A 12,125-nucleotide genomic window follows, 5' to 3' on the forward strand; every position below is an offset into this window, starting at 1 on the left:
CTTTTATGTGTAAGGATTTGCTTTATTTATATTAGTTTTCAACTTATTTTTCTTTAATTCTAGCTTTTTCCTATTTTTGGATGACATTTTGGGGCTTCAGAACCAATTACCAGGTTTCCATAGAGTTCTGGTCTCAACATACAATGGTTTCAACATACAATGGTCGTCCTGGAACCAATTAATATTGTAACTTGAGGGACTACTGTATAGCGGTATTGTGTGTGTCTACAGGGACATACGCTTTGTGACTTGTGCTCCTGATCTTTTAACCCTTTCAGGACTTTTTTTCCTCTTTCGTTTTTTCCTCCTCACCTTCTAAAAACCATAACGCTTTCAGTTTTCCACCTACAGACCCATATGAGGCCTGGTTTTATGCGCTACCAATTTTACTCTGTAATGACATCAATCATTTCACAACACAATCTATGATGAAAAACAAAATAACAAAAATTTGTGGGGAAAAAATTGAAAAAAATTTGTGGGAAAAAAATTGAAAAAAAATGTTGTCGTTTTTAGCAGCTTCCATTTCTACGCAGTGCACTTTTCGGTAAAAGTGAAACATATTTATTCTGTAGATCCATATGGTTACAAGGATACCCAATTTATGTATATTTTATTTTATTATACTAATTTTAAAAACATACAACTACATGCACCAAAATTAGTATGTTTAAAATTGTCATCTTCTGACCTCTATACCTTTTTTATTCTTCCATATATGTGGATGTATGAGGGCTCATTTTTTTGCGTTGTGGTCGGTAGTTTTTATTGATACCATTTTTTTTTTGATCGCTTTTTATTAAAAAAAATTTTAGGGTATACAAAATGACCAAAAATATGCAATTTTGAATTTTTTTACGTATACGCCATTGATCGTGCGGTTTACTTAACATTATATTTTTATAGTTCGGACATTTCGGCACGTGGCAATACCACATATTTATTTATTTTTTTATGGGAAAAGGGGGGTGATTAAAACTTTCATTAGGGATGGGGTTAAATCCCATTTATTAACCTTTTTTTTTACACCATTTTTTAGTCCTTATAATGGACTTATTGGACTATTACATGCAGTCTTCTGATTGCATACACTGTTCAATGTTATGCCATAGCATAGATCAGTGTTATCAGCGCTCTGCTGATCCAGCAGATTTCACCGAGGCGGTCCCAAATAGCCTAACTGAGCTGCCGGAAACTGTTTTACTTTCATGTTCAACTTTGATCACCACGTCTAAGAGGTTGATGCTGGGCATCGTCGTGATCGGTGATGTATGGCATTAGACATGGGTCCTGGCGGCTGACAGCATGCGTCAGAGCAGGGGAGCGGGCGCAGGGCATACAGGTACGCCCTGCGTCCTTAAAAGGTTAATAAACTTGCAACACTCTTGGCATGCTACATCCTGAATTAACTAAATGTGACTAACTTGTTCGGCTTTTGGGGCCCCACTTTTAATTTTGCCCAGCGCCACCTTAAAGGGGTACTCCGCTGCTCAGCGTTTGGAACAAACTGTTCCGAATGCTGGAGCCGGCGCCGGGAGCTTGCGACATCATAGTCCCGCCCCCTCATGACATCACACCCCACCCCCTCAATCCAAGTCGTCACGCCCCCTCCCATAGACTTGCATTGAGGGGGTGGGGCATGACCTCATGAGGGGGCGGGGCTATGATGTCATGAGCTCCAGCGTTCAGAACAATTTGTTCCAAACACTGAGCAGCGGAGTACCCTTTTAAGTCTAAAAAAGGCCCTGGTACGTCTTCATCTCTTCCCGTCCCTCCCATACGTTCTGGGCCAGTGTTGTCACCGCGTTATATATCAAGCGTCTCTGAAGCTTATTGAGCCGCTAATTCCAAAATTAACAACAACTCTCTTTGGTGAAGATGCAAGAAAAGCGTAGACCTGCGCCTCGTACCTTGGTATTGTTCCCAACCCACCAAAAATAAGTGAGTGTTCCGGGGTGAGACGGCCAAACCACAGCGCTGACGTTCACTTCTTTATTCCGGATGGCAACGAAGGGCACCCTCAGGTGGACGTGCTCAATAGGACCTGATGGTGGACAAGGAAAGGACCATTAGAGGAAAATATAGTTAGTGCGTAGAGTTACATAGAGTTAACATGTAGATATAGGTTCAGTTCATTTCACCTCTGGCCTATGCAGGTGTACCAAAAGCCTAAAGTGGTACTCCCGTGGGGGGGGGGGGGGGGGGGGGGAAATGTAATCAACTGATGCCAGAAAGTTAAACAGATTTGTAAATGACTTCTATTCAAAAATCTTAAAGGGGTATTCCAGGAAAAAAAACTTTTTTATATATATCAACTGGCTCCAGAAAGTTAAACAGATTTGTAAATTACTTCTATTAAAAAATCTTAATCCTTTCAGTACTTATGAGCTTCTGAAGTTAAGGTTGTTCTTTTCTGTCTAAATCCTCTCTGATGACGCCTGTCTCGGTAACCGCCCGGTTTAGAAGAGGTTTGCTATGAGGATTTGCTTCTAAACTGGGCGTTTCCCGAGACAGGTGTCATCAGAGAGGATTTAGACAGAAAAGAACAACCTTAACTTCAGAAGCTCATAAGTACTGAAAGGATTAAGATTTTTTAATAGAAGTAATTAACAAATCTGTTTAACTTTCTAGAGCCAGTTGATATATATATATATATATATATATATATATATATATATATACATAAAAAAGAAAAGTATTTTCCTGGATAACCCCTTTAATTCTTCCAGTATTTATCAGCTGCTGTATGCTCCACAGGATATTGTGTATTCTTTTCTGTCTGACCACAGGGCTCTCTGCTGACACCTCTGTCCATGTCAGGAACTGTCCAGAGCAGGAGAGGTTTGGGGATTTGCTTCCTCTGGAGCATACAGCAACTGATAAGTCCTGGAAGGATTAAGATTTTTAAATAGAAGTAATTTACAAATCTGTTTAACTTTGTGGCACCAGTTCATTTAAACCACGCCTACTCAATGTATTTCTATGGCGTAGAGATGTAATGAATGGGCGTGTCAGATAGTGATTGGTCGGGGTCTGAACACCCAGACACTGATTGATCAAAACTTTTGACATCTCTCTACTACTTGTCAAAAGTATTTTTAAAGTGACAGTGCCCATTTAGGGTCTCATACGGGTAGTAAACATAAATGTGACTGTTAAATGGGTACTATGCTGCCCCAGCATTCGTAATATTTTGTTCCGAACGCTTGGCGGTGGTCGTGACATCACGGTCATGCCCCATGTGACATCACGCCGCGCTCCCTCAATGCAAGTCTATAGACTTGCATTGAGGGGGCGTGGTGTGACATCATGAGGGGCGAGACCGTGATGTCATGACCCTCTCCACCCGCACCCAGCGTCCTAAACAAATGCTGTATGCTGCATAGAGATCGCGGGGGACCCATCTGCAGTCAGACATCTTATCACCTGTCCTTTGAATAGGGGGATAAGATGTCTAGGGACAGAGTATCCTTTTAAGGCCCGTACACATTACAGGCTTCCGTGCCAAATTTTCCAAAATGAAATTTCATACAGATTCTGTGAAAGCAGTCCCCTCCGGAAACAGCACTTTAGCTTGCGGCAATATGCTGCGGAGAGTAGGGGCCATTTACACTACATTATTTCCGAGCAGAGAAATTCAGCTCGGAAATTCAGTTGAAACGGCCTCCCATTGTTTTCAATGGGATTCTGCTGCACCGTGCACACTACTTTTTGGCGGAATCCACTCGGAAGTGCATGGTCGTCAAAGGAGATGGTGGGTTTTCATTTGCTTCGAGCGCCAATTGATATTGGTGGCCATTGTGGCTACATGTAGTGTAAATGGACCCTTAGTGCCATCTCCTTCACTTTAAGGGGTACCCTACTGTCCCAGCATTTGAAATATTTTGTTCCGAATGCTGGTGCAGGCTGCGGGGGTCGTTATTTCATGGCCACGCCCCTGGTGACATCACGCCACACCCCCTCAATGCAAGTCTACGGGAGGTGCGTGTCACGCCCCCTCCCATAGACTTGCTTGGAGGGGGCGTGACGTGACATCACGAGGGGTGTGGGCCCGACGTGACATCATGAGGGGGCGTGGTTGTGACGTCACGACCCCCGCAGCCCACACCTAGCGTTCGGAACAAAATATTCCAAACGCTGGGGAAGTGAAGTACCCCTTTAAGCATAGTAGCATGACTCCTCTGACATGTTCCATCTTCCGGCAGAATCTAATGTTCGAAGTGTGAAATGAGCAGCAGGATCCCAATGAGATCAATGGGATTCTGCTGCAAGCAAATTCTGTAGTGTGAACAGGCCCTTTTGATAGGATGCACTGTGATAAGCTTTAGCGCCATCATGGTATTATGGTAAGTATTGAAGTTCCTCTTGTCATACAGAAAAAAATTATCCTTTATCTGTTATTAACTAGAGCATGAGAATGTCTTTTTTATGTGTGCAGCTTCTGCATTTGGCTCGCAAATCCCTCTGTTCTGCTGCTCACTCATTCTGACATCCACTGCTCAGGGAGGGGGCATGTCCGAGGCAAGCACTGAGCCCGCCTTCACTCACCATGCATTCACTTCCTCCCTGAGTCTGCTGTGCTGTGTCTCTTCATCCAATCACGGCAGCCTGCTCTGTAACCCCCTCCTCTCTGTTTTCCTGCTGCAGTCTGATAGGACAGGAGTGAGCACAGAGGAGTGCTAGTCCCGCCCTCACTTCCTGTTTTTTGTCGCGGTCTGTGCTTCAGCTGGGACAAAGATTACACTGTAGCCGGACAGGATAATGTTCTGGATGGTATGGGGCCCCTAGTGGTCTTTTTTAATAAGCTATAATTTCTATTAAAAAAAAAAAAAAAAAACTGATCACTATTTTCTATGATGTATATTAGAAAGGTTTATTTTTTGACAAAATGTACAACATCTAAAAAAAAAATTTTTTAATCTTACGGTACCCATTTAGGTTCTGTAACAGGAACCACCTTGAGTCGATTCTCATGGTAACAACTTGCACCACAGGTTTTTGGGCATATTTAAAGGGGTATTCCGGGAAAAATAACTTTTTATTTACATATCAACTGGCTCCAGAAAGTTAAACAGATTTTTAAATTACTTCTATTAAAAAATCTTAATCCTTCCAATAATTATCAGCTGCTGAAGTTGAGTTGTTATGTTCTGTCTGGCAACAGTGCTCTCTGCTGACATCTCTGCTTGTCCCGGGAACTGCACAGAGTAGAAGAGGTTTGCTATGGGGATTTGCTTCTACTCTGGACAGTTCCCGAGACAGGTGTCATCAGAGAGCACTTAGACAGAAAAGAACAACTCAACTTCAGCACCTCATAAGTACTGAAAGGATTAAGATTTTTTAATAGAAGTAATTTACAAATCTGTTTAACTTTCTGGAGCCAGTTGATCCAAATGTACAAAAATAACTTTATTCACCCAATAGTGAAGCAACGTTTCAACGTTCTCAATGAGGTCTTTTTCCTCATTGAGAAGGTTGAAACGTTGCTTCACTATTGGGTGAATAAAGTTATTTTTGTACATTTGGATCGCTGGAGTGCCGCCCTATTCTTTTTTGGATACACACACATATATAAGTTTTTTCCTGGATAACCCCTTTAAGTTCCTTTGAACTAATAAGTCAAAAAGATTTATCGGCGGTTGAATCTATGTACGTAGGTGGCGGCGGGTGAAGAAGTAACCGGCGGGCCAGGCACCTTTGTTAGGGGAAGATATTTTGCCAGTAAACTTTGATTTAGCCAATAAAATGTAACAAGCTGGAGGAAATTAGTTTGATATCTCCGGCTTACGGCTCCTTTTGTTATTTAATGGACCAAGGTGACGCCAAGAACAGTAACCGCTTTAATAACAGGTAGTTAAAGGCGAACATGATTGATTTGTGGAGGGATTATTACCGTCATAAAGTTTCAGGGCACATTTCATCCTTCAGCGGGATAACTTAAAATGATAAAATGCCTTGGTTACCCTGTCTCTCAGTATATTAACTGCTCCATATGGGCGATCCTGAGGCCACACCAATGGTTTTAATATGTACAATGCAAAGTCAGGGTGATGAAGGCCGAGACATATTCCAAAATCCGTGCGGCCAACTAATGAAGAAGAAACTTTTTACCCCTCAGTAAGCAACTATAGAGGTTAGACCATTGTTTCCCAACCAGTGTGCCTCCGGCTGCTGCAAAACTACAACTCCCAGCATGCCCGGACAGCCGTTGGCTGTCCGGGCATGCTGGGAGTTGTAGTTGTGCAACAGCTGGAGGCACACACTGGGTTGGACTATGTTCACACAGCATTTCATAGGCAGAACATGGGCCTCTCAGAAACGCGCTGTCTCCAAAGAAAGCATTTACAAGTAGATTCCCGCAGAAATGCTATGTTCAGTTGACGGAATTTTCAGCAATTTGCGCAATTTCCATAAAGGAACTAAAAACGCAGAATTCTGTTGGAATTCCAAGCCCCACTGACTTCAATGGTTTTCCTCAAAATTAAAAGGAGTATTCCAGTGCAGGATACGTTTTAGATCACAGGGGGGTCTTACCGATGGGACCCCCTTGTGATCTCCTGCATGGCGCCCCGGCTCTCCTCAGGAAGGGAGCATGCTGACCCCCACGCGAAGAAGCGGCCGTCGCACTCCCTCCATGTATTTCTATGGGAGAGCCCCAAAATACAGCGTTCCCTTCGAGATGCTTTGGAGGGGGCATTTCAGCCGCCACTTCATGCAGGGGTCGACATGCCCCCTTCCTGGGGACTGTCAAGGTGCCATGCAGGAGATCGCGGGGGTCCCAGCGGTCGGACCCTCCATAATCAGACACTTATCCCCTATCCTTTGCATAGGGGATACGAGCTCCTGCACTGGAGTGCCCCCTTAAAGGCAGGTCTTGAAATTTTGCGGAATGCAGAATTGCAGCCGCAGAAATTCCGTTGTGTGAATGGGACAGCGGAATCCCATTGAAGTCTATGGGTAGTACATTTCGGCAGAATTCTTCAGCGGAATTCCACATACAAATTCTGCTGTCTGAACATGGCCGAAGAATTGACACGTCAGTCTGTCAGGCTGAAATCGGAATTTCCGCAGCAGTAGATGTTTCTGCTGGGTGCCAGCGGTGCAGCAGGAACTCACTGAAAACAATAAGAGTCGGCCGCAATGGAATTTACGAACTGAATTTTTCCACCCAATTCCACTCAGATATTCCGTCGTGTGAACAAGACTTTTCAGGGATATAAGAGGGTGCAGGTCTGGTCATACAATGCAGGGCTGGATCCATCCTGCACCAAATACCCACCAGTGCCCAATGGCTTTTAATTGGGTTTTACAGCTTTCATTGTGGAGTCCATCATAGGGACCGGTGTAATGAAGAAAACTGTGTCCTTGTAGTGGAATGCGACCCTCTGCACAGGGACACAGTTTTCTGCTTTACAGCCGACTCCCTCTCACTCCCTAACCCTAATCCTAACTCCTAACCTCTAATCCTAACCCCTAATCCTAACCCCTAATTGTAACCCTAATCCTAACCCCTAATCCTAACCCCTAATTGTAACCCTAACCCTAATCCTAACCCTAATCCTAACCCCTAACCCCTAACATTCTAATCATAACCCTAATCCTAACTCCTAACCTCTAATCCTAACCCCTAATCCTAACCCCTAATTGTAACCCTAATCCAAACCCCTAATCCTAACCCCTAATTGTAACCCTAATCCTAACCCCTAATCATAACCCTAACCCTAATCCTAACCCCTAACATTCTAATCATAACCCTAACCCCTAATCCTAACCCCAAACCCTCTCACTCCCTAATCCTAACTCCTAACCTCTAACCCTAACCCCTAATCATAACCCTAACCCCTAAACCTAACCCCTAACCTCTAACCCTAATCCTAACATTCCAATCATAACCTCTAACCCCTAATCCTAACCCCTATCCCTAATTCTAACCTGTAACCCTAATCCTAACCCTAATCCTATCATTCTAATCATAACCCTAACCCCTAATCATAACCCTAACCCCTAACCCTAATCTTAACATCTAACCCTAATCCTAACCCCTAACCCTAATCCTAACTATTGTTGAGGGCAAATATTCGAAATGCAAACCTTTACCATTAATATTAGTACTTTACGATTTTGCGAATATTTAGAATATTCGTAATGACGAATATTCCTTTTTTTTTTTTACGAATATGTGAATATTTGCAAATATGCAAATATTTGCAAATATGCAAATATTCACGAATATTGGCACTTCCAGTCAGAGGGCACCAATCCCTCCTTTCTCTTAGGTGAAAGCGAAATTACGAACTTTCGCATGAAAAAAAGAGAACAAACATAGTAAATATGTGAATTTCGTGAATATAGCACGAATATTCGTCCATATATTCATGAAATATCGCAATTTCGATTATGGCCCAAACCCTAATCCTAACAGCTAACACTAACCCTTAATCCTAACCACTAATCCTAATCCCTAATCCTAACCTCTAATCCCTAATCATAACCCTAACCCCTAATCATAACCCTAACCCCTAATCATAACCCTAACCCCTAATCCTAACCCCTAACCCTAAGGTTATCTAACCCTAATCCTAACCCCTAATCCTAACCCCTAACTTTTTTTTTGTTTAGCTTTTTTGGAGCCGTTCAGATCCTAAAACGAGTCGGATGCAAACGGCTACTACCGGGACATGATGGACCCCATTCACTTGCATAATTTTACAGGATTTTAGGGGAGAAAAAAATTGTGCTTGCATTATTTTTCTCTCCAATAAACTCCTGTCCTACTGGCTGGATTGCCGACGGAACTCCAAATAGCCGAGTCTGACCGCAATGTGAACGAGACCTTATTAGAGAAAAAATGTTTATTTCTCCTGTTATCAAGCAAATCAAACCAAGAAAATCAGCTCAGCTTTGTCTTGTGTCTGCAAGACAAACAATACAAGTCTATGGACGGGAGGAGGAGGGAGCCCCGCTCACCAGCTCTAGGAGAACTGCAAATTTTAGATAAAGCCAACGGTTGTCTGAGTATGCTGGAAGTTGTAGTTTTGCAACAGCTGGAGGCACCCCGGTTGGGAAACAGTGGACTATGTCATGATGGTCACAGAGATTTATTAAAGTCAGTGCAGGTGCACTGATTTTATACTCAGGTCTTGATGGTGTAGTTGTGGTACATGCACCAAATTTATCAAAGGGGTTATCCAGGAAAAAACTTTTTTTTTTATATCAACTGGCTCCAGAAAGTTAAACAGATTTGTAATTTACTTCTATTAAAAAAATCTTAATCATTCCAATAGTTAACAGCTGCTGAAGTTGAGTTGTTCTTTTTTGTCTGGCAACAGTGCTCTCTGCTGACATCTCTGCTTGTCTCAGGAACTGTCTGGAGCGCAAAAGGTTTGCTATGGCGATTCATTTCTACTCAGGACAGCTCCCGAGACAGGTGTCATCAGAGAGCACTTAGACAGAAAAGAACAACTCAACTTCAGCAGATCATAAGTACTGGAAGGATTAAGATTTTTTTTATGGAAGTAATTTACAAATCTATTTAACTTTCTGGAGCCAGTTCTCATATATATATATATATATAGTTTTGTCCTGGAATACCCATTTAAATGGTGCAGGGCCTGTGATAAATAGGGGCTAGTACACTTTTTAGTGAAATTTCAGTTCGGAACACCACTTTGTAAGACCCCCCCTTCTCTGAGACTTTTGTATGACTTTTTGTGAGCAGGTCTCTCCTGCTGTAGGTTTTTTGTGTAATTGAAGGCTGTGCGACCAATCTGCATATTTTTGGGGAAAATCACTGACCACTGCAAAGAAAGAAGCAGATCTCGTGTAAAACATCTGTTCAACTGACGTACCACAAATATCACACAAAAAGTTGCTCATGCAACATTTTTGCGACAAATATACACAAAAAACTTGTGTATATCCCTTGATAAATTCCCTTCATAGTACAGCGCCACATCCGTTCACAGGTTGTATGTGGTACTGCAGCTACAATGACAGGCAATACCCATAGAAGATAAAAAGCAGGATGCGCTCCGTTGTGTAATACCTTGGGATGAAGGAAAAACGCTCAATGTAAACTGCGCTTACATAGGCGAGTTGTACTCCATCCAAGTACAACAATGGGGTAATAGGTCTCTGCAGCCCCTCCTCGCCAACATTCAAATGATTTCAAGATAACTCCTCCAACAACCGGCAGGATCAATCAGGCGCTGAGACCAAGATGGAGATAAGGGATTTTTATTACCCACAATGCAACGCGTTTCTTGGGAAGTCCGCTTCTTCAGGCATCGAATGCCTGAAGAAGTGGACTTCCCGCGAAACGCGTTGCATTGTGGGTAATAAAAATCCCTTATCTCCATCTTGGTCTCAGCGCCTGATTGATCCTGCCGGTTGTTGGAGGAGTTATCTTAAAGGGATATTCCAGGAAAAAACTTTTTATATATATATATATATATATATATATATATATATCAACTGGCTCCAGAAAGTTAAACAGATTTGTAAATTACTTCTATAAAAAAAAATCTTAATCCTTTCAGTGCTTATGAGCTTCTGAAGTTAAGGTAGTTCTTTTCTGTCTAAATCCTCTCTGATGACACCTGTCTCGGGAAACGCCCAGTTTAGAAGAGGTTTGCTATGGGGATTTGCTTTTAAACTGGGCGTTTCCCGAGACAGGTGTCATCAGAGAGGATTTAGACAGAAAAGAACAACATTAACTTCAGAAGCTCATAAGTACTGAAAGGATTAAGATTTTTTAATAGAAGTAATTTACAAATCTGTTTAACTTTCTGGAGCCAGTATATATATATAAATAAATAAAAAAGTTTTTTCCTGGATAACCCCTTTAAATCAGGCAATACCCATGGACAGGTAGGACACTGTTTCAGGAAGAAAGTAGCCATTTTTTATTTTTAGCCCTGTAAAACTCCATACAGCTCAGCAATAGTCCTGTGCAGTAAAGATATGGCATAGCAAATCTCTACCATTTACATTCTCTACATTTACATAAGAATATTTAGAGATTCATATATACGGTATTTAGCTATACCGCTCTTTGTGCGTTTACCATACTGTCTATAAATGAATACAATTAGCATTATCATATGAATACATCCGGGACTCCATAATGGTCTCTGTATCTAAAAGTTTCCCACATTCTGCAGACTTCTCTTCTACCTTATGAGATCGGAGGTTATGAATGGCGCCGAGTGCTCAGAGAAAAGTATGTCGCTATTTTAACCCCTTATTCAGGACTGTAGTAATAAGGGGAGGAGCTGCAACAGTGTCTCAATGGGACCTAAGGACACCAGCATTAGTGTTGAGCGCATAGGCCATATTCGAATTCGCGAATATTCGCGAATATATGGACGAATATTCGTCATATATTCGTGAATATTCGCATATTCGTGACATTCCTCGTTTTATTTTCGCGTATGCGAAAAATGCGCGTATGCGAAAAATGCGCGTATGCGAAAATTATCATATAAATTAATGTAAGCGAAAATTCGCATATGTGAAAATTCGCACGCCAGTCTCACACAGTAGTATTAGAGCCTTCTTTACACCACACAAGCTGGAAGCAGAGAGGGATGATCACTGTGATGTGTACTGTGAAAGAAAAAAAATAAATAAATAAACGAATATTCGTAATTACGAATATATAGAGCTACATTCGCGAATATTCACGAATTCGCAAATATGCGATATTCGCGAATAAAATTTGCATTGTGAATATTCGCAAGCAACACTAACCAGCATTATAAACTGCACACAGTAGGTTTGGGGGTCCCCTTTAACTCATTTTGCATTGGGGCTCAGAAGCTTTAAGGGGTACTCCACTGAAAAACTTAAAAAACAAAACAAAAAAAAACTGCAGAAATCCATTGGTTGGGATGGGGTTTAGTTTAGTGACTTAACTTAAAGGGGTACTCCACTGGAAAAAAAAAATTGCCAGGGTGTTCCTGTGGTCAGACAACCCCCCCCCCCCCTTTATCCTGTGGATAAAGGATGAGTTAGTTTTGGCTGGAGTTCTCCTTTATGTTAAGTGACATATCTTAAAGGGGTACTCCACTGCCACAGCATTTGGAAGATTTAGTTCTGAACGATGGGTGTGGGCTGCGGGGTTG

At 42.0% G+C, this 12,125-nt stretch overlaps 1 protein-coding gene across 2 annotated transcripts in view; it reads right to left on the minus strand.

Moving 5' to 3' along the window:
- SORCS3 (sortilin related VPS10 domain containing receptor 3) overlaps positions 1–12,125 on the minus strand; it is a 680,789-nt gene that overhangs the window by 37,550 nt on the left and 631,114 nt on the right. For both annotated transcript variants that reach the window (XM_056530530.1, XM_056530531.1), the window contains exon 20: positions 1,911–2,044. In XM_056530530.1, coding sequence (XP_056386505.1) covers positions 1,911–2,044 — 134 coding nt within the window. The remainder of the gene's footprint in view (positions 1–1,910; positions 2,045–12,125) is intronic.

Source organism: Hyla sarda, chromosome 7 (assembly GCF_029499605.1).
Source record: "Hyla sarda isolate aHylSar1 chromosome 7, aHylSar1.hap1, whole genome shotgun sequence".
Taxonomy (NCBI): Eukaryota; Metazoa; Chordata; class Amphibia; order Anura; family Hylidae; genus Hyla; species Hyla sarda.